Source organism: Heterocephalus glaber, unplaced genomic scaffold (genome assembly GCF_053883595.1).
Source record: "Heterocephalus glaber isolate CG9 unplaced genomic scaffold, H.glaber_assembly_v1.0 deba00000347, whole genome shotgun sequence".
In the NCBI taxonomy this organism is placed as follows: Eukaryota; Metazoa; Chordata; class Mammalia; order Rodentia; family Bathyergidae; genus Heterocephalus; species Heterocephalus glaber.
Window position 1 is genome coordinate 22,673,984 of NW_028258143.1, and position 24,087 is coordinate 22,698,070.

General features: G+C 38.0%; 1 protein-coding gene across 11 annotated transcripts in view; it reads right to left on the reverse strand.

The window, feature by feature from the left end:
* Positions 1-24,087, reverse strand: part of Clasp1 (cytoplasmic linker associated protein 1) — a 260,640-nt gene that overhangs the window by 35,141 nt on the left and 201,412 nt on the right. For 4 of the 11 annotated variants that reach the window (XM_087198215.1, XM_087198208.1, XM_087198191.1 and 1 more), the window contains 7 exons: positions 20,933-21,036; positions 19,049-19,072; positions 17,336-17,580; positions 15,478-15,541; positions 12,765-12,928; positions 9,562-9,640; positions 8,426-8,569 (listed from right to left, as the gene is read on the reverse strand). In XM_087198215.1, the coding sequence (XP_087054341.1) occupies positions 8,426-8,569; positions 9,562-9,640; positions 12,765-12,928; positions 15,478-15,541; positions 17,336-17,580; positions 19,049-19,072; positions 20,933-21,036 (824 nt within the window). Of the gene's footprint in view, positions 1-2,454; positions 2,557-8,425; positions 8,570-9,561; positions 9,641-12,764; positions 12,929-13,825; positions 13,916-15,477; positions 15,542-17,335; positions 17,581-19,048; positions 19,073-20,932; positions 21,040-23,929; positions 23,993-24,087 lie in introns of all 11 variants that reach the window. The other 7 variants (XM_087198196.1, XM_021236484.2, XM_087198200.1 and 4 more) reach the window with 4 other exon arrangements.

The following is a 24,087-nucleotide window of genomic DNA, read 5'->3' on the forward strand; positions in this document are numbered from 1 at the left end:
TTAAGAAAAACTGTGTGAATACAATAATTTCTTCTTCATTTTTACTTAAAGTATAGTCTATTCAGATTAATTTTTAAGATTGCAGTAAATACTTGAAATCTTTTTTCCATGACATGGAATATTACATAAAAATGTGCTTGCTGAGAAATTCTTTGGAAATAAATGCCAGAAAATATCTCAAAGCTTTTACAATGTTAAAATCAATTCTAGGCCTAGTAGAACAAATACACTATTTTAGTGCCTGGAGAAGGGAAAAAAAAAAAATCAAAGACCCAAGCTGAAAAGTATTGGTATACTAATGTTCTTTATGGAATTAAAAATTACTTTTCAACATTCAAAAACATTCTATAAAGCAAAGCCCTGGGAAAAAGCATATTATTTTTTCCTTGCTCTCCAAATATAGTCAGTAATAGCCTTTCCACCCAAATTAAATCACAAGTGGCCAGCATACTTTTATCACACAGGCAAAAGTGCTATCATTGATTGCATTAAAATATATTTTTCTGTATTTCATTATTGAAACACTTTTGACAAATCATCTGAAGGATTCTATTTCATAACCAACTTAATGTACTATTAGCATGGTTTGTATTACTGTATAGAACATATTCCAAAAAAGCATGCAAAGAAACCTATGTGTTTTAAAAAAAAGGTCATTAGATATTAGAAAAAAAACTCATGCAGGAAAAGCTGCACTACAAGAGAAAGAAAGCAGCGGACTAGAATGTTAGCAGGGAAAAATATCCATGTTGTCAATGTAATAAGAAAGGACAGGCACTTAGGTTCTGTGGATTGGCATTTGAAAATGATAAAAATTACCCTGGCATTCTTGAACAGTATATTTTTGTGTGTAATGTGCCACTATCTTTGAGAGGCCATATTTATTCTCAGAATGATGTTACCTAATGTTGCACACTAACCTGAAGTTTTTCATGAAGCAAATTATAAACAAATCAGTAGAATCTTTTAGGATCAGGAAGGCTACAACACAGCAGACCTGGAAATGGTGCAAAGTCATGAGTACGTAACATTAATGCCATATACCCATGGAGGAGAAGAAAGTGCACTCCATAGCCTTTTCTAAAAAATCTCAAAGTTGACTTTAAATTTTAAAAAAGTCAAACAAAAACACATGGAATTCTGAATCTGTAACTAGGTGGACAGATGTGTTTGTATTTGTGTATGCGTGCATGTGTGTATTTTACACGAATAAATGATTTGTTTTTAAATTTTCCAAAATTTAAAGCATAAGTAATTTTATATAGTTTGTCAGGTTCACTCTTTGGCCTAAAACTGCTTTTGAAGTATAATATTCTCCTAATGAGATCGAGTCTCCAGAAATTGAAAGTTTCATTTAAGTATGTTCTTAAAGAATTTTACATTAGAGCTTCACAAGGAATGAGACTGTTATAGTTCTAAAACATCTCATCTAGGACCCTCTTAGTTAATGAGAAATCAAAACCATGGACTCTGAGCAAGGAGAAAAGCTGGGTTATACCTATCATTACCATCAGTACAGTCCCATTAACAGAATTCCCAATATGAAGCTTTTTGGAGAGATGCATTTCAGAAAAGCCTGGGGCACAGGTTATGCTCACTAACAACTCACAATATGGAGTATGCTACTGTTCTGTCTGTATCTCTGTGCTGCCGTCTCCACCCAGGCGTGCCCATGAAGCAGGCAAACAAGAAGTTTGGAGTGCAGCTGACTTTTTCTTTTTCTTTCTTTTGGTACCAGGGATCGAACTCAGGACCTTACACTTGTGAGGCAGGAGCTGTGTCTCTGAGCTAAATCCCTGGCCCGTGGTGTGGACTTTTGATAAGGAACAACTCTAGGGGAAGTTAAGGGTCAAATGGCAACTGGATCAATTCAAAAGGAGATTATTTTTTACACCCTAATAGAAGAATTTGAGGGTGGGAGAGTAGAATAAAAATGTCACTAGTACTGTCTGATGAGATAACACAGGGACAGCAATAGCCTTGCTTTAAGCACAAAGAAATTCTTCCTAGAAAACAGGAATATTACTATAGCTCTGACAAATGCTTCAGTGTTGATGTTAATTTGGGAGGAAGACAAAGAGTTTTCTAATTTACTAAACAAATCTTACTACTCTATTCAGAGGCTGCCATTAAAATTGCTTCACAGAATCATCAAAGAGAAGGTGTTTTGAAACCTTTAGATATTTTCATTTTGTACCTCTCCTTTTCACTTTTCCATGAAAACATGAGAGAGATCTATACTAAACATGACTATTCCACTGGAAGGTGGATAATTATGAAACATACCATAACACCAACACTGACACAGGCACACACATGCTCACACAATATTATAGTAATTCCAGGCCTCTTCAAATTCTTGCCAGTGTCTTCCAAAGGGTAACTGGTATTAATAATCCAAAATGCAAACAGTGAGGTACATTGCTTGAAATTAGTAGACAGTTTCCATTCTACCTGTTTACAATTTTCTTCCAAGTTGCCTTCTCCAGGCCCAGAGCAGGTGGGAGCTGACCTAGTGGGGACATCCTCACCTATTCGACTACGCTGAAGCGGGGACTGGCAACAGGAGAGGGGAGGACTGGGTCAGAGAGAAGCAGCAAGTGCTTAGCCAAGGCCAATGCTGTCTGTCAGCTGAAAGAATATATGTCTTCTTATATAAAATCACTGACACACACAAAATCCAAAGGTAGGAATGAGAACCCAAGAACTCTCGATCATTTGATAGGTCCTTTACTCAGTAATTAGAGCCCTCCCTGGAAGCAGAAATATTCTTGCTCTACACGATCAGACAGATGATCAAAGATCAAGATGAGCCTTCAAAGGGACTACAGTCATAGTTGAAATTCAAATCGTATTTGGTGATAGAGCACTTAACTTTTAGTTTAGGCCATACTGCCCCTAGAAACAAGAGATTTTTAAAAAAGTTATGTAGAAATTTCACCCTTTTAAGCCCATTTATATCTTTCCCTGCTGCAGCCAACAGCATTGCTTTATGTCCTAGGTTTCTTTGTCGTGCTGCCATTCCCACATTTCTTAAAATGACATTTGAGGGCTACGGAATTACCAAATAACTATGGAAGATTCCTGCCAACCCATTGAATGGACACCAAAACAGAAGATAAGCAAACATAGAGGCATTTTGAATCCTAAAATATAAACACAAAATTAAAATTTCTACTGCCATTACTGCACTTCCTTTGATAGATCATATGGCTTCCTAAATGCGGACAACAATCTGGTATTTCAGTTTCATAAGCAACAATAGTAACAACAAAAAAACTCAACAACAGGAGGAGCTGCAATAGCATATTAAGACTTATTTATTTATATTTTGATACACTTTACTGTAATCTTGCTAATAGTACCCGAGGCAAATAATCCCATTCCCATTCTGCAGATAACAAAGAAGTTGGAGATTAAATGACTTGCTCAAACAACAGACGCAGAAGTCAAAGGGAGGCCAAACACTAGAATCCACTTTCTTTTTATGGGTAATAAATCCTATTATCCTAAATCAAACATGATGCATTGAGAAAACTTGAACGGACCTCTGCAGAGTTTACTCACAACTACTCAGAACTCCCACTCTTAAAAAAATGAATCCAAACCTGTCTCAGTCTTATAAGCATGCCTCATGCCTCATTAGTGACTGGTTTATGTTTTGGTTTTTAAAACATCTTTAAAAAACATCTTTATATATTGGATCCCTGGTACCAAAACAAACAAACAAAAAACCTTTATATGCTCACCCATGTTTATAGTGGCACAGTTTGTAATAGCTAAAACTTGGAAACAGCCCAATTGCCCATCAACTGGAGACTGGATAAAGAAGATGTGGGTTTTTTTTTTTAATAAAATGGAGTATTACTCAGCCACAAAGAACGAGAAACAAGAGACATTTATAGCTATGTGGATGCACACTGAGGCCATACTCTTAAGTGACATAAATAGAACACACATGTGTAAACACCGAACAGTTTCTCTGGTGTGAAAAACTAAAAGTGTAAATAAGGATCACAATGTGTAATTGGTATTGTGAAATAAGAAGGAAAGGTCTAAGGAGTAGGGCAAGTGGGAGGGGTAGGGGAAAGAAAAGAAGGGAAAAGAAAAAAATATGAGAAAAGGAAAAGAATGGAAACAAAGTCTTTTTGTAAATAGGGACGGGTGGAGGGGGTGAAGGGAGGGCAGGAGAATGGGGAAAAAATAAGAACCAAGATACATCATGTAAAGGTACAACATCCCAATGATGAATGTAACTGTATTGTATACCCAAAATGTACCAATAAACTTAATGGAAAAAACCCCACCTTTCCCTCTATAGTGTGAAACATCCTAAAGTACTGAGCTAAGAGGGAACAAAAAAATTACTAAAAATGCCAAAGTCAGTGAATCTGAGTTGTATCAACTTACATCAGTTTAAAATGCTTCAAGAGTACTTTCACAAATAAGATCTGAAGAACGAATTATGTTGTGTGCAAACTCAACTATTACTTGCATAAAATTCATATTCCCAGAGATGGGTCGTAAGGGTTTACTGTATAGATTTCAGATTGAAGGTTTCTTCTAGTATTTAGAAAATAAACAGTAGTTGTGTGTGTGGTGGTACACGCCTGTAATCCCACCACTTGAGAGGCTGAGGCAGGAGGATTGCTGGGAGTTCAAGGCCAGCCTTGGGCTACATAGAGAATTCAAGGCCAGCCTGAATTATCAGTGAGACCCTGTCTCAAATAAACCAAAAAGAAAATAAACAGTATAATGACATGCTGATAGCAAACACTTCAGATATTATTTGCATAAAATTAACATCCCCTCATCCATAAGAATTTATTGTATAGATTTCAGAAGAAAGGCTTCTTCTAGTTAGAAGGTAATCTCAGTACTGTTAAACATTGAAAATAAACCTCAAAGTACTGTTCAAAATAGACATTTATCTTAACTTTAGCGCATTCATTCATCTAGATGAGAATGATACCAGCTATACTTTTTAAAGTTTTAAAACAATATTTCAGGTCTTAGAGAAGACTGATATAAGCTATGTCATAATGTCTATGTATTTTAATTTACTTATGGGCTGGGGATTTAGCTCAGTGGTTCTGCTGCCTGCCTCACAAGTACAAGGACCCAAGTTCGATTCCCGGTACCAAAAAAAAAATTTACTTAGGCACTACATCCATTCAGACAATGCTTCAAATACCTTTGTATAAAGCAGCCACATCACTTACAACAGCAACCATATTTACAAATGTCTGGTGGATGGTACCTTAAAACAAGGCACTGAAATAACAGTGAATCTATCTCTAAGAAGGACTAAAATGTACTGCCCTACAGTGTACTATGTGGCTGAGTAGTTTATGAGGCAAAAGAATCTATATTTGAACAACATCCTTATTTGAATCAAATAACAAGGCTTTAGTAGTCAGTCCTGACAACAGAAAGCTAAACAAGTGAACATCTTCAAAGATAAAATGATAAATAAAAAACCAGAGGGTGCCCAGAATACAGAGATGCATCTGCTAAGCAAGCTGAACTGCCCTATACAATTTGTACAGAGCTGTGAAAATCTCCCTACTTAAATAAGAGCCAAGGAATTACCAATTAACTATGGATTCCTGCCACTGAAAGATACTGAAGTCTTGGTAGGCAAAAATGTGTATGCACCCTGCATAATCCCCTCCGCTACAGTAAATGGGACTTGTGAATATGACAGATATGCCTCTTCTTGTTATGTGGCAGGAGGGACTTTGCAGATATATTTAAAGTCCCTAATTGGCAGCTGACTGTGAGTTAATCAAAGGGGAGAGGGTGTTGGGTAGCCCTGACTTGATCAGGAGAGCCTGAAAACGTTAGACATTCAAAGTGAGAGAGATTCTCCTGTTGGTTTTAACGTTTTCCTTCACTTTCAAAGATGTGTTTTGCTGAACAGTAAATTCATGGCTGACAGGTTTTCTCCGTTCCAGCACTTTGAATGCCGTCCTATTTTCTTCTGTCACTCAAGGTTTGCAATGAGAAATCAGCTGTTAATCTTTAGAGGACACCTTGGGCATGATGCTTTCCTGCCCTCCAGTTGCTTTCAGGATTCTCTCTTTAGCTTTCAACAATTACATGTGACATATCCAGGTGTAGACAGTTTCTCCCTTCCCTTCTCATGTGGAGCTGAGCTACTTAGATATGGAGATTAATGCTTTCATCAAACTTGGGAAACCTGTCCATTATTTTTGCAAATATTCCCCTGCTGGCTTTGAAGCAGCAAACTTCCTGGTGGGAAAACTATGGAAGTTGCAAATGGCCCTTGTTGACAGAAAGAAATCAGGCCCCTCAGGCCTGAAAGTGGGAGAAATTGAACTCAGCCAAGAATAGAGCCCTTAATGAGATCACTGACCTCAGGACAACTTGGTTTCGCCCTGGTGAGACCCTGGGCAGAGCGCCCTGAGATCACATGCAGATTCCTGACCCACAGAAACTGGCAGGCCAAAATATATGTTGTTTCAAGAGATTAGGTTTGTGGTAAGTTGTGATGTAATAGAAAACTAATGTAAGAGTCAAATAAGGGAGAACTTTCAAGACTACAGGTTTCAAAATGATGGCTTCAAAATGTCATTTGAAATGAGATCTTTTCTCTGGCAATGTTTATCATTAATTTATTGAATAATATTTTATTAGATTCCTACTGTATTAATCAGCTTTGTATCAAGGTGACAAAATATCTCTTATGACTCACAAGAATGAAAGTTCTTGTGAATTCTGCCTCAGTTTCCAAGATTTCAGTCCATGGTCACTTGGCCCCATTGTTTTGGTCTCATGGTGGGAATGTGTGGTAGACGTGGCCTGTTCGCTGCATGGTAACCAGGAAGCAAAGAAACAGAGAATGGGCAGGGTTCTAGTATCCCACCCAAGCGTACGCTGCCCCCTTGCCCTAACTTCCTTCCCCTAGGTCCACCTCTTAAAGGTTCCACCACCACCCAACAGTGCCAAGGTGAGGACCAAGTCTTTAACACATGGGCTTTTGTAGGAGATCCCAGATCCAAACCATAATATTTATTATGTCCCTACAGGTACTGTATATGGTACTGACCACAGAGGATGAACAAAACAGTCTCCTGATGTTCAACTTCTCAAAACCCTCTGCTTTAGAAACACCTACTCACTGCTACTCACTGCTCCCAGACAAACCTCATCCTCTCAACACAGAGTACTGCTCTTCCCCTTCATCACTTTTGGAAATCTCATCCATATTCATGACATAGGATATATCTTTCTCTCTAGGAAGCTTTCCATGATCAATTCAGTGTGCACTGAGAACGCTAAGCAAGTGTCCGGCCAGCGTGCCGGAAGGAAGACTATCAAGGGTAACAGGGCCCCATCTACTAGGCTGGGTTTAACTGCTAACTATTGCTTGGGATCATCTTTCCTTTGTCCTTGCTTAGACTCAGATTTTCCAACTGCCCTAAGTCCAAACAGATGGGGATGACTGTGGAGGGAGTACATTATAGAAGAAAATAATGCCAAGCTCCTGATCATACTCAAATAACCAACACTGAGTACTTCTGGCCTGAAGGCAGAACTGAGATATCTGGCTTTAAAAATATGAAAGGCAAAGTTTTTATATAAAGTAAAAGTCAACCACAGCTACACGAGAAACCCAAGTTGTGGCCATTACACTGATATGAAGAGAATAAAAATAACGGCTACAGCAACCCAGTAACTCATGCTTGTGGTATGCCTGTAGTGTGTCAGGGACTAATTAAACATTTTACACGTATTAATTAAAATTCATAACACTTCTGTGAAGTAGACTATTACCTAATAAGAGAAGTAAGTTGTGCTCTATTGTGTTCAGTGCCTTTCACAATTTTATTTCAGAAGAAGCAGCAAGTATTTTCCTTGAACCAATAAGATAACAACAACTATAAAAATAATTCCTTGGTATTGAGTATCTCAAAAATCTGAATTCTACTCCAACCAAACTCCACTTCCCAAATCAAAGAAAGAACGTTCCAAATATGGCATACAATTAGTGCTTCTTCTGCTTTTCATAAAGTCAAGAATTTGTAACATCTTATCAAACTTTTCAAATACATTTTACAATCAGACACCCTATATCCAGCTAGCCTCAGATCTCTAATTCTACCTTCAAATCACATGTTATAAACTATTATAGTGTCCTTGTAACAGACACTAAGCTACTGGTGCTTTCATATTACAAAATATATAAAAGAGATGCCTGAGAAAACCACGGACCTATCAGGTTTTCATTCTAATTCTGGAAATGGGCAGAGTGGGAGAGAGAAAGATTAGTGGCAACAGCAAAGCTTGGTTTTCACAGAAAAAGAAATGGCTGGGGTGCTCTACAAGTTTCTAAATGAATTTTAAAAAACCATATGCTTAGGAACAGTCTGTACTTATGCTTTAGTTCTCTTGGACATACCTTTCTCACATCTGAACTCTTTGGTTCTGTTGTCCACGTTATGATTCTAGAAACAGCAAGCCTTGTCTCACTTGAGTTTACAAAATCTGTTGGATCCATCTGTCTGGCCAAAGACTCGATGTATTTTAGAATTGCGACTTTGACCTAAAAGACCCAATAATTATATTCATTAAATACATTTGATAAATCTTTGAATTGTTTTGTTTTGTTTTTTAAAGACAGTCTCACTGGGTTGCCTAGGCTGACCTCAACCTTATGATCTTCCTGCCCCAGCCTCCCAAGTAACTGGACTACAGGCATGCTGCCCAGCTTGAATAGAATATTTAACTGCTGGTCAGAGAAAAGTAAACACCACTGAGGGGAAAACTTCCTCTGTTTTGGATTTATGTTTCCACATGGAGCAACATCCTACATCTCACCTAAGCTGCAAGATCCTTGTAGAGCAGTCCTATCCCTCCAGGGGAGACAGGTTCAACTGTCATTGTGTCATCCTATATTCTAAGCCATCTCCCATCAGGTACCATTTTCAGTAATCACACTTGTGTTCTGCCCTAACTTCTCCAATTTCTTTTAATTGGTTCTGATCATTAGAGAGAAAGATTATTATTCATTAGGTCCATCTATAACCCCAACAAAAGTTAATGATCAAAGAACAGACAATGAGCATGAGCAATACGTCCTCCTTCCCTTGTATAACAAGAACTTATTATAGGTATGATTTCCCACATCTTGGAAAATGCTAATATTAAAGAAACATTTCACTAAGATACTAATCTCAACATATCAGAATGTCTTTTTGGTAATTTAAATATTGAGTAAAAGACTAATAATGTCCAAATATTGGTGAAGATATGGAATAACTGAAGCTCTTCTACACTGCTGTCAGGAATATAATATGGTACAACCATTCTGGAAGTTTTGTAAAAAGTTATATACAAGTCTACCCAATGAACCAGCAATTCCTCTATCAGGCCTTCAGCTAAGAGAAATGGGAACATGTCTACAAAGAGCAGGACAGGAAGGCTCATAGTAGCTTAATTCATAATGGTTAAATATTAGTCACATATTTTTAAAAAGTACATTTCAAGCAACTTTCAGTTGTAGGGGTGGAATTACAATGACAAATACTTACTGACCTTTAGATTTGGAGTTTGAGTTTGATCCACAATAAATCTCATCAAAATGTTAAATTGTTGATCGAATGGGAAAGAGTCCCTAGGTCGAAGGAAAAAGAGAAGTGCTTGCTTTTAAAGAAATCTGTTACAAAAAAGAATGTAAAACTATGGAATAAAAACATACTGTTGCAGATTAATATAGGGAAAGCCTGCTCATATTTTTTAAAGTAATTTTCATTTTTTATAAATACTAAATACATACATGTTTATGTAGAAAATTTAGAAAAAATAAAAGTCTCCGAAAACACAGTAAAGTTACTTTGAATTGCTATCTTAAAAATTAAGACTAAGCAATAATCTTAAAGAAATAAGGCCAAGATTCTTCCTGGCCTTCTCCCCTCCAGCTATCTTTGTAAATATTCCTTACATGAAAAACACTTCTGATTCTCTTATTTTTACATCCTGACTGGCCTTACTTACAGCTGACTCTACATAAGCTAACTGTTTGTCCTCCTTGTCCTGGTTACTATGCACAGTCCACTTTTGTACAGTCACTGCAGAAAAATGCCTGTGTGACACTCCACAATGGGAAATTCTCCACCCAGCTGCAGCTCATACACAGAAGCCTGGGCCAAGGAATCTCTTCTCTTGCTCCATTTTGCATCTGTGACTGATCCCACTTCTCATAGTCACTGGACATCTCTGACTCAATCAAGTGGTCCTGAGGGTCTCCTTGCTAGTCAAAATCAGTGCTTTCTCCCTTAAATGCAGCATTATTAGCACTAGCTTAAAACTGCATAATGGAACCCTATGTGGACAATACTGATGTAACTTCTACATTAAAGGGAAAAACAATGCAACCCAAGTACTTGTTATAATTGAGGCTGAGTAATTATATTACTTTCTTTGTAATCTCTTAAGAGATTTTTGTTAATTTACAGAAGCACAGTAATATTATATGGATGTAGGTTAGAATCTATAAAATGAAACAATATTATCACAGGACTGATACAAAAATTAAAAGAAATAATACAAGAAAAATAGAAAGTTTTATAATGTGGCACATATTATGTCCCAGAGTTACCATTATAATTATTAATAAGAAGTAAATCTGACCCAATAGCATTCTTTTCTGCTACAGCTATCTGTACCCTGGAAGCTTTGATGACTACTTCTGGAAACACAGTACACTTGAGTATACACACTGTAAGTGACCGGGCCAACACACCACACACAAAACATCACTCCCTGTGTCTGTAGCAAGGAGTGGATGGGCAATACAGTTCAGTAACTGGTGTGTTTAACCAGAAAATGTGCCCTGTTGTTAGGCACAGCAAGAGGCAAGAAAACTGAGGCAGATTAACAGTCAGGTTGAGAACGTGTGGAGCAACTCTCAACCATCACCAAAAAAGCCCTTCCTTGTAATCCATGACTGAGTTTAGATAAGCTTAAATGCAGCTATACACCTCAGGTGCTGCAAAAAGATAAAAATGCCTTAGGCACTCAGACCAAATGGACTGAGACTGAGATTCCTAAAAAAAAAAAAAGAACTAGAAAAACTAATAGGAGGTCATATCTGTATTCCTTAATCATCACAAGTAAGGAGTATAATGTTACTATTTCCACAATCCCTAAAAATCTGAAATAGATCATGTCATTCATAGATTCACCCAAATTAAGTGACCTAAATCTGGATCACACGTTTTATTTGGCCTTCATAGAATGTTAAAACTTGTATCTAGATGTCCCTGCAAAGCCTCATGAGGTCACTGGTGGGGCTTTTCAGAGGTAGCTGGTTCTATAGTGTGTGGTGCTGGGATTAAATTGTGCAATGCTGGGATTAACGGTGTGTAATTACTAAACTAGTTCAGTGATTGGTTAAGCATAATTCTGAGTATGGATGAGAAGGGCCACCCTGGGTGTGGGTGGCACCACCCAAAAGCCAGGTAGCCTGGAAGGGATAAAAGAGAGAGGCTTCTGCCTTGTGGCTTGCTGTTGCTTTTGCTGCTGCTGCTTGCTGCTACTGCTTGCTGCTACTTCTCTACTTTGCCATGGACAGTTTCTCCTCTACAATGCCTCTCTGCTATGCCATCCTGGTTTGGAGCCAGTTGACTATGGATGAAACCTCTACAAACAGTGAGCTGAAATGAACCTTTTCTCCTTTAATGCTGGGTGTTGGGTATTTTCTCTCAGCAACGAGAAAAGTAACTAAGACACAGAGTAAAAACAAACAAACAAGCAAACATAAAACACCATTAAATCTGCAAATGTATTTCCCAATTTCTATTTCTGACCTTTTCTTGGAATTCTTGCAGCAATGGCCCCCCATCCCAACACAGTCACAAGTGGCTACAGCTTGCTACCCCAACAGTAATCCTCCTCCTGTCCATGGCATTCATTTATAAATATTCACAGCCCCTATGCTAGCCCATAGCCCCTAGTCAGTCCTTGGCCACATTTCCACAAACCCACCTATCCACTGGTGTATGGTAATGCTCCCTAATCATCCAAAGGGAGGGTGAAGTCTGAAAGCCTTATTATAAGTGCAGTTATGTTACTCTGAGTTCATTAAAAATCCAAAGAAAATCTATTTGGATAACAGTATTTGACAGCAGTGAATATTATACAATGACAGGGTCAGGGACCAACTCCACCCCCCCCACCCCACCCCCCCCGCCAAAAGAAAAGCAAAAACCAGGGCCGGGGATTTAGCTCAGTGGTTTCGCTGCCTGCTGTGCAAGCGCAAGCTCAAGGACCCGAGTTTGATCCCCGGTACCAAAAACAAAAACAAAAACAAACAAAAAAAAAAGGAAAAACCTGTTGACATCAGTGAGTTAAAGAAGAAACGCATACATGGCAACCAGAGTCATGTATGAGCGGCACGCATGGGAGCAATGGCAGAGCAGCACTGCTATTGTTAGCCAAGCAAGCCAGACAGGACAGAAAAGGTGTGAGTGTTATCCACAGTGCCACAGAGAATCAATTTCCAAAGCTTTACATTTGTCTTTATATTTGTCTTAGGAATCCACAAAAATAATATCAATTCAAGGAAGACAGCTATTCCATCTCTGCATTAGTGGGACATGCCAACAAATACGTCCAAAAGAAAATGAGAGAACTGAGCAAGAGTGACTGGAGTGGGTAGCAAAGACCATGAGTAATAGACCCAACAGCAAGAACTAATATCTTGCTACATCAAAATGACTGAGCCTGTAAACACTTACCTTGTGACATCTAGAGCCTTCTGAACTTTTGCTTGCACAGATCCAAGTAAATCTGCTCCCATTTTCTTAAGTAATTGTGTGAGAAGAACAAAAAGCCAGTCTTGCAAGTCATCCTTATGAATTATTATAAAATCCACAAGAGTCTCCAAAAACATACTGAACACCTGGATGCAAAAGAAAACCAAACATGTCATATATTTAATTCAATCTCCCCCATAGTCCAGGAAACATTAAAAAATCCATGCTTGTTTCACTCAGACTCTCATCACTTAGGTTGGTTCACACCATCAACGATCATTCATGTCACAGAAGGCAAATGCATTGTGAAAAAGAAGAGAAAGGAAAAGGGTTGGCACTTACTCTCTGTTGTGAATTCCACCGCAAACCAGGCCATGCAACAAAACAAATTCTATGTTAGTCCACAAGGAATGGATACCATTTTCATGCAGTTTCTTCAAAAATCCTGAAAAAGCTACAAACTGATAAAATATTCTCTCCTCCCTCAATATAAGCCTGTAAAGGTCAACAGAGAGAAACGAACTTTTCTAATTTAAATCCTGGAGGAAGAGAGACAGACAGTGAGAGAGACAGACACAGGCAGACAAACAGAGAGACAGACTCTTAATTGTCCTAATTCTTTTCTATTATTTCTCATCTCATGTGAAAAAAATATTATTATAGGATACAAAACAAGGAAGATCCTATTCACTATTGTGAAGGCTATTGCCTTTAAGTCAGCTTTTTGATGTATGCGAATTTCAGATATAATGAAGTAATAAAAGGTTATAACAAAAGATGCTGACAATATAATTCTCATGCTGCTGTAAAATTACTGCTGCTATTTAAGGTGAAAGAGTACACAATGGAATGTCTCTGAACAAATTTTAGGGTGATAAGTACCACTGGGTTCCCTTCCTTGTTAATAAATTTGATCTACTGGGATAGCCCACTGGTCACAGGTAACTGCTCACCACGAGGGGTCTCTGGTGAGACAGCTCAGGAAAAGGGAGCCGTGGCTGTGGGGTTTCTGGCTTAGCTCACAGGCAGCTACCAAGTATGACTAAACTGAGACCTCCAAACTCTGGACAAGAGCCTTCTGATGCAAACAAATTTCCTTCTTTATCCTCACATTCTGCTTCTGAATCAGCAATCTAGAGGTAACAGAAATTTCATCAATGCCCAAAACCATTTAAATATCTCTTATGGTATAACCCTTACAAATGCTTATTCTTTAAATCTTACTGTTTTTAACACTATGGTTAAGAGAAAAGTCTTGATTATATCTTTGGATAACTATATGGTCTTTAAACTCCATCTTTTTTGGATTTTATTAATATTGTTAATGTTATTCTTTCTGTGAAAGTCTTAATAGAAATTTTAAGACATGCTTTGAGACTGGTACAGTGAGAACTGTGAAGGGGATATGGGGATGGAGAGCTACCATGCATTCATCCCCTACTGTCTTATGAGTGATTCAAAAGGCAAGACCCTATCTTGTTTTCTGTGTCCTTAGCTCATGGCACATATTCAGCAAGTGTTGAATGCCTGGATGGATGGATGGATCGATAGGTGGATATATGAATGTGTGGATAGATGGGTGGGTGGATGTTTGCTACTTTAATGGCAATTCTTATAAGGAAGCAAAGATGAAAAAGAAGTAAGACGATTAGTAACTGGCTGGACTCTCTGGCCATCATAGGTTCTTTCTCCCAGCAGAACTTGGAAAAGACCATATTTATTAAAAACCAGTAGTATAACTGAGCTAATCCTGCACGTCAGCATTTAAAATTTGTGTCTGCTGATTTGAAATTACATCAATTTCTATGCTTTAGTTTCTGTCCTTTATCCACCCTTTAACTTCCCCTATGTCTTCTTCTCTTCATTTTCTTCTCCTAACTGCATCCAATAGCCTTTAAAGGCTTCGTCCCAAATAACGGTTAGGTGTTCTAAATCTAGACTCTAAGTAACATTTGTGAAAAGGCCCTCTCTCAGCACAAGCCTTAGAAAGGACCTTGTCCTGCACTCATGGGTAGGTATTTCCTCCTCTGCAGAACTTTTGTTAAAAAGTTCCTCAAACTTGGTGCTCCCTTCGGCCTTAGGAGGTGGAGACATCAGCAAGTGACCACCATCCAGCAAGTTCTTGCAAACAGCAAAATTCTATTTGGAGAAATAACAACCTTGTTTTTTAATAAACCCATTATATATATACTTCCATGTTTCTATCTTGTTCTATGACAAACTTTACATGGGACACAAAAATAATTACGTACATATTTTCTTCACTACTGTAACTTCAAAAATGCACTACAGATCTTAATTTTAGAACCATCCCATCATTTGGCTAACAGAAGGGATGCAAAAATATTTGTTGAATGAATGAATGACATTTGATTCTCTCTCCATGATAACTTTTGCTTAAAGTACATTTGGTTTGTTTTTTTTTTTTTTTCTGGTACCAGGGATCAAACTCAGGACCTTGCATTTTGTGAGGCAGATGTGGTGCCACTGAGCTAAATCCCCGGCTCCGACTTAAAGCACATTTAAGAGACATTTAAGTTTTCAAGAACTCCACTTTTTGAAAGATGTAACATATACCATTGCTGAAACAGAAGTAAAATTGGTAAGGCTGAAACTCATTCTTAAAATAGTATATTATACACAGACATGCAGACATGCACACAGGAATACAAGTAAGGCATGATTCCAGACTTACCTTGCTATGAGGGTCAGCAAACATTCGGGTGAAGATCTCACACAATCTCTTCAATTCTACTCGACTAGATGAAATAAAATGGAAATAAATGAATTTAAATATTATCACCATTTCAACTGGTTATAGATTTGCTTTTAAAAATATTTCTGTTTCAGTCAACTACACAAACTTTAATCTATATTTATGTCAGAAAAAATTTTTCAAAAATGAATTGCTGTACTGAGAATATAAAACCATATATTTGCTGTCATTTTAAGGAAACAGGAACTCAGAGAGAGCGCTGTCCAAGCTTGCACACCTGCAAGTGATAAAGCATGAGCCAAATCCCCTTTACATTATCCCACATCTATTTTCCAGCTGCCACAATTAAAAGGCAATGGGCTAAACTAGAAAAAAGACACATGTTTAGGGTCAGGAAGACATGGAATCTTCATCTCAATTCTGCTATAAACAAAGTTCCATAGTATCTCTCAGCCTCCACTTTTAAGACGTAACTGATTTCTTTATCAGTCAAACAGATAGTTGCATGATTGCTGAAAGGACTGGATAAGATAACATCATACCTACTACTGTGCTGAGGACAAAGCAAGCACTGTGCCCTACTGAGTGCCTTTTTTTACTTTGAGGATGGAAAGAGGATGTGCTGTTCCTCAAATCACCCCTGAGTAATTAATTCCCTTCCTCAAGTAGATGAGGCAGCTGGTTCAGTGATCCCTCAACACCACTACAGAGCAACCTTCAGACTGGTGTCAATCAACAGATTTCTAGATATTCTTGAGTCTATAACCGGAGAACACTTAGAATCCAGAAAGTGGGACCAGCAGGATGAAACCGATTCGTCACAAACAAGCAACACAAGTCATCACTGTTTAGTTTTTGAGAGATCACTAGAGGTGTCAGGGATGCCTGAATTTCTCCTACCATCTTCACGAAAGAATGGAATAACATGGGACGGGGCAGTGTGTGACTGAAGACCAAACATGGAGCACAGCTCCTCATCCACCGGCACTCACCTAGCCACATAAACCCAGAAGGGATCTTGACCCAGGGCCACGAGTATCCAGTCTCACAACTTATTTTTAAAAATGACCCAGAGGACACAATATACTGTATTTTGTGGATTCTACACTGCCCATTTCTCAATTACTACGCACATCTCTTTTTTCATGTTTTAACATCTTTGCTACTGAGATTCATCTTGTAATCAATGACATTAATATCATCATGTTTAATAAGCAGCTTTTCTTATTATTTCTTCAGAGAGACATAAAACAATGGAGTTTTAATGGTGTCTTAGATTTGATGGGATATGGTATGAACTTTTTTTTGGTGTGTGCAATACATGCTTATCTTGGAAAGTACGATATATAGAAACAAAAGTAAAAAATAATTCTAAAGATAATGTTAATATTTTGGAATGCTCTATTTTATTATCTGTTTACTCTGCACGTTTATAGCCCACGTAAATACATATGTTTTAAAAAGTTTTAGACTGAGACTGGTACCATTTTTACCAAACCCTAAAGAGGAATGACCCATATAAACTTGCAGCATTGTTTTATTCTTTATCTTAGTTACAACTGTCCCAAAATTTCTCAAGTAACAACATCTGATGGACAAATGTGAACCTTATAGAAACTGAATGTTTTACAAACCTAATAAATTATGCAATATTTGTCAGATATTTCAAAGTCTCTAACTGACAAGAACTGTATCTCACAGTCACTAGCACCTTTAGTGCTTGCCCTAGCAACTAGAACTTAAAGGACTCCATAAATGCCAGACAATCCCTTCTAGCCCCTGATGAGTGGAACAGGGGATTCAAATGCTGCTCACAATCTCAGTCTCCTGTCCTCACCTCAGTGTTCTTTGGCTCTTCAGTAAGTTCTGCAGGCCCAGAAGCCCTTCTTTCCTTTCGGACCAGTTTGAACTTGCACAGTGGTTGAGAACTTCTGCTACATCCTCAGTCTGCCGCAGATAATGGGGAATGCCACCATTCCTGGAGCCATAGGAGCGCTCAGAGCAGACACTTGAGGCATCACTGTTGGCATCATCATCAGAATACATCCCATATGGCTCGTATCTCCTCCGCACAGGCTTCTTCTGATGGAGCCAATGGGGGATGGGGGTGAATGAGGAAGAAATGGAAGGTGAAATGGGCATAAGTCATACCAAACAGAAATAACAAAGAGGTGAAGTCTATGTAAAGAGACACAGAGACGTACATTTTTCCTGTGCTTACACATTAGGGAAATAAAAATAGAAAAGTAGGCCTCTAGTAAGTAAGATAGATTATAAGCACCGCACTCCTTGGTGGGGAAAAGATCAAGGCCTCTGATACAGCATGTGGTTCCTTCTGTAACACAGACTGGGTTATAATTCTGGCACCACACTGACCAGTTGTATGACTCCAGAAAGACTGAAGCATTCTGCTTCAGGTTCCTCATCTCTCAGAGGATAATAATTATATGGATCCCACAGGCTTGTTGTGAGGATTCAATGAAATTCTGTCTTAAATAACCTAGCTGAGCATCTGACATATGGCAGAGAGGCGTGCTCTTGGCCCTTCTGCAGTCAAAATCAATAAACCTCAAGCATAGTCCATGGGGATACTTGCTTGCATATTCATGTTTCCTTAAGAAAACGTGATATTGACCCAGGCACAGTGGAGCACACTTGTAACCCCAGCACTCTGGGAAGTTAAGGCAAGAGGACTGCAAGCTTGAGCCCAGCATAAGCAAGTTGGAGACTTAGTGAGACTCTGTCTTAAAATTCAAAAAAAGGGTGGGGGTGTAGCTCAATTGAATACCTGCTTTGTTCACTTACACCTCAAATATAAAACTATATTAAACTGTTGACCCATGGATTTAGCTCAGTGGTTCCGCCACTTGCCTCGCAAGCTCAAGGACCCAAGTTCGATCCCTGGTACCAAAAAAACCCCCCCAAAACCCCAAAAAACTATATTAAACTGTAAAGGATATAGCAGTAGCTATAATTGATTAATTTTTAAATACAAATTTTGTAAAGTTACTAGCTTAAACCATACAATTACAAATGTATTTTTTTTGAGGTAGAGTCTCACTATGTAGTTCAGATTGGCCTTGTGTAATTCTTTAATTACACTAATGATTATGAATACCAATTTGTTCAGGACTCTTCTGCTATCGTTCCCACATGATTATTAGTAACACCTTGTTTTTTACTTTCAGAAGTATTTTTGTTTGGACGATAAACTATATGATCATCCACTTACATATAAACTATAGTCCTAAAATAAGAAAAATGTCAATGAATTCATTCCTGAAAAAATGATGACGTAGCAGGCATAGATTGAATTAACAGTCAAATACTCATAGAAGGAGCAAAACCTGACATTCAAAATAAATACTAACACAAATGCATGTGAAAGGTGACTGACTCCATTACTAGTAAAGGGATCCATAGGTTCAATAGCATCGTAGACGAGAATTTCTACACTATTACATTTTGTGCTGCTTCTACTAGATTCTCAAAGAAATATACTGGCAACAGAAAAAAATAAAGTTGTAAACGAAAGTTAAAGCACTGGTACCTTGCTCCTGGCGTCTCCTAACAGCTGTAGGCAGGAAAATATTGAAGGATGGGGAAAAAGCATAGAGAATTAAGTCAGAAGCATATGTTGGGATTGTTCCAGCAACAAAAGTGTACAGCAAAACATCTTTTAGCAAACCAAAAACACAGGTCAGCAAGCATTTCATATCAAGTGGATAATAGTAAGTTAGACTGCATTCAAAATGGCATTTCCTAACCTTCCTATGGTCCTCTCCTAAGACTTTCTGGTTTTTGCTATAATTCTTTGCTAAAACTCTCCCCATACCCATGAGGCACATCTCTAAGGTCACCATTAATCTACTATCTATTTCTATAAGTCCCTGGGGCTTCCATTCTCTAGGCAAGGATTCAGTACCATTCCTGTGTTTTCTCTTCGGGAGCAGGTCATATGAGACAAAACAGGGTGGATGAACAGTAACAAGGCCAGCAAGAGCATGATGGGAGCTGGGGCTCAGAGAAAAGCTCAAGTCAAATGAAGCCAAAGCTCAAACTCTGCAGCTCCCGCTCTATTCTGCCTGCTAGAACTTTGCATACAGCCCCTTAGGCAGTTCTTTAAACAAATAACAAGTGCTCAGCCTTAACTGGAAGACCCATTTAGCTAAGGGTTTCTTGAGCTTTCATTGTTTCCCACCCCACTGACGTCCACTTCCTAGGGTCTCTGAATAAATAAAAGACGGATTCTAAATGATGCAACTTGGAAGGAGAAACAGCTTCAAAAATTCTGTTCCAGTTCTTGACTCAAGTTAAAGCCAGGGTTAGAGCAATTACCCTGCACTCCTGAACCTGCCAGAAAAAGTCCTTCCACATGTGAGGGTGATGAATGGAGCTGGCCGGGCTGTCTGCCTACCGGGAAAGCATTCTGAAAGCAGCAAACTGCTTGCTCACAGACACTTGTCAAAGAAATCACTTGGCTGAGTAAGAATAAATAAGGGAGAGACACAAAGGGATGAAAGTAGGAATCACTGTAGCCACCGATTATAAAATGTTGATCACATGGAACATGGAGGGATTGAAAACCTCAGGATTGGAAAGCAAGGCCTTGTCTGTGTACTTTTTTCCTTACAAGAGAATAAATTTTAAAACAGCAAAGGCAAGGGCAGAGATCAGGCAGTTCTAAAGAATATCTGTTTCAAATGCTGAGCACATAAACTGGAATGTACAAGAGGATGTGTAATAACCAGTAATAACCAGCCCAAGTACATCTTTAAAGAGCAATTTGACCACAAGTCAACTCTGCCAAGAAATTTTTGCTGTAAGCACAAATTAGAGATCTGCTTACTTTATATTTTTTAGATATTACACTCTAATGAAGCAAAAACACGTTGGTGTTCCACCAGTGCTTCATATCCTCGAAGAGTAAACCTTAAAATTTAGGAAATTTTCTTAAACACTGATGACTCATTAAAAAACAAAAAATAACCCCCCCCAAAACAATCACATGGACCCACAAAAGTCTCAAACCTCAAACTCTGTTACATAATGTTATAATCATGTTTTTAGGCTATGCCATCAAAATCTATAAAGCAATAGAAGCAACAGGATGGAAAACAGGACATGCTAAAAAAAATCATAGTCAAAAGAAGGAAAAAAAAGCTCAATGACACCTGAGAAGCCCAATGTCATCCAAACCTCCCTGATACTGAGGAGCACAAGAATACTTGATCCTTTTCTGGAAGTCCAATTTTCACTTACATTTGTGCAGAGATAAAAGTATAAACAAACAATAATATAAATTTATGCAATATTTACACAAGTTTAAAGAGTGTCAAAGATGATTTAGTGTCCTGACTTGGGGACAATTTCCTGTTCAGAGAGAAAAACACAAATGAACAATGCAGAGAGCCTACACACACTGTGCTCTTACCAAAGCATCCGCCACAGCTGCTTCCAGGTCTGTGCTGGTGCTCAGAACCCGCATGGCATTCACAGAACCAGGTATTCGTCCTGGCTGGCTCAGCCCAAACCGGTCTACTTAGAAAACAAAAGCAAAAGACTTGTCACTTGGATTCACATTCCCTCAATTCTTTACAAGGGCTTCTGCATCTTCCCACTAAAGCAGACAGAGGTGCTGAGAAATCCCTAGCCAATTAACTACACTGAAATTGTTTCCTACCAGGGAAGAGGTGAAGCTGCTCATGTTTAATATTACTGAGCCATAAAGTTTTCTTTTAGTGGAAACTATCCGATGGTATTTTTTTATTGGTAAGTTTTGGGACAGGAGAGATGAGAACTTCTTATAGAAGGGAGTCAGGCTATGAGTTGAATGTTTTAATCTATTTAGCTTTCCTTCTGGAGGAAAGTGGCCTTGACGTTTGTCCAAACTAATTAAAAAGCTTCATGGTTTGATAAATGAATTCTAACTCAATCTGAAGCTAAAAAGTTACAATTTGAAACAAACATATTAAAGTGGTCGCTACAAATTTTGATGGCTGTCACTGCTGTTTAACATTTAGCAATTAAGCTCAATTAGTTTGGGGTACTTGTTCATCCTGAGGTCTATGTCACCACAGATTACTTTAAAATTGATTTAGTAAAATTCCTTAATAATTCTCACAACACCTAGTACCTTTGCTGCATAATATTAATCATTTGGACAATGTCCTACAGATTTTATCAGAGTTCCTTTAAAGAATTTTTGAACGACAGTCTTTATATAGATAAATAAAATGGAAAGAATACAAAAGACCTTCAGATAAATTTTAGCAATTCAAACAGCTATTCTGGAGGTTGTTAATGTTCATGGTAAATGAAGACTCCCTTTTTAATTAAAGTCACATTAAGTCAGATGACCAGTCTTCCTTAAGAAGGGCTGGAAATTCAAGCTCCAATGGGAGGGAGTCAGTGTAAGTTACACTTCATAGGTGTATCACAGTATCTGTTGACAGTAAATTTCTGTATTAAAATTCTAATGTATAAACGACCTTTGAAAGAATGTTATGATAAAAAATGTTTTCCCTGTATTCACAAATAAGATACTGTTTGAACAAGGAAAAATCTCTATATTAACCGTATTCTAAGTAATGAAGCTTTAGAATGAAAGGAAAGCTAGTACCTATTTTACCTGAAATGATTATTCCTATAAAATCATACACTTAAAATTTTAATTAGGTAACGTGACCTCACCTACAAAGCTGGTGAACTTTAAAATTTAAAAGTAAAGTGTTATTTAGCTTTTTAAAGAAATGTCTATTGCAAAACATTATACCTTCCGCCACCACAGAAAATAATTTAAATACTGCGAGTCAAGAGTTATACAGTCATGAATTTTTATAAGGAAACAAAAACTGTATGTTATACTATCCCCTTTTTTAATGCATTTCTTGATCATTTCAAGTGTCATCGTAGTCACGACATCTCAAAGGTGATTTAATGTGCTACACGCACTAAAAAAGACCACAAAAGCAATCACACTTACATGTTTACCTACAAATGTATTTATCAGTTAAAATAGGAAACAAGTAAATTTGAGGTCTATTGTGCACATAGTTCTATAAATAATCTTTATTCATCTTTTTTCCATTAAAAAAGGGTAGATAGTAGGGAATTTATGAGTAACAGAATGAAAGTAATTCAGTTATAAGCCATTTAAAAATTACCCAGCATAAACTTAAATAAAATGGATTATTAAAAAAAAAAAGAGAGTAGATCTCATGCCAGCAATTCTTGCTCCAGGGATAATACTGGTTTTTCAGACACAAAATTAAAACTTATAAGAACAATGCAATTTTTTCTGGGCTTTCCAGATGCATAGCACTTTGCCATACACAGCGATTGTAGATCCTTTGATATATAACACAGAATTTGAATTTCAGATCTTCAGGGGAAATATTTGTCTGGATCTCAGCAAAATGACAAGTTTTTGTTTTTACCAGACCAAACTCTGTTCTATACTCTCACTGCTTTGATACTACTATGAATCTCAATTCTCCAAGAGATGGATATATATGACTGTGACCTCATTCTGGCCCCTAATCTTCAGGGGAATGCGTTTAATCATAGTATACATCGCTAAAATGCACAGCTGGCTTCATTAGGAAGGGAAAAGGAGAAAATAACTGACTCAGTGAATTGGTATGCACTGTCACCATCAACAATGTGTGAATTAACAGATTATGGCTTACTCAACTGAGAAGCTAGTCACTGGGGACTGTTAGCATATGAAAATGATGCCAGGTAAACGTGGTACACTGATGCGTTACTGTATGCTTCCTTTTTGTCCCTATGGCTAGTCAGTGGTTCTTTGGTATGTTAAAGAGAACTGAGGCAGAAGGTTTGGGGTCCAGAGGCTGCAGCACAGGCTAACCTTTGGCCTGACTTGATTACCTGAATCCTGATCTTATTTTTTTATAACAGTTTTAGGGCAATACACTTACTTTCATATACATGAAATTATACATGCTATAATTTGAAGCACTGGTAACTAAATAGTTCCTCAAAATAATTGGAACCTGACACTAATAACTAACATTAACATTTGACACTATCCTGGGAATGAAGACTTTGGACATAAAAGACTCTTGGATGATATCCACACCCTATTTCCCCACAGGGATCCTGTGTGATGCTTAGTTTTGTTGGTTGTTTTCCTGGAAAGGGGCTGATAGGAGGTTCTTCCCTGTTTTTTGTTTTGACATAAATATGAGCACTGGAAAAATGATGTCAAACAGGCGATACAGAATCTACAGCCTATTAACAGAACTATAAACATTCACCAACTTAAAAAAAGAAAAGCACATTGGGGAAAATAAGTATGAGGTGCACACATGCCAAGCGCTAGCTGACACAGACGAAAACAAATGTTAACATAGTGTGGAGCCAGAATAGATGAAGAAGCCAAGTCATGCAGTTAGCACTTGTTCACCTGACTGCCCAACAGATTCAGCAGTGGAGAGAGCACTAGTGGACCTGGAATGACGTCGAGAGGCTGCAGGTAAAAGGAACGGCAACACCCACAGGGTTAACACACAAATACCAAAGGAAATGCAGGGACTGCTACCAACAAGGCCGCGCTTTCTCATG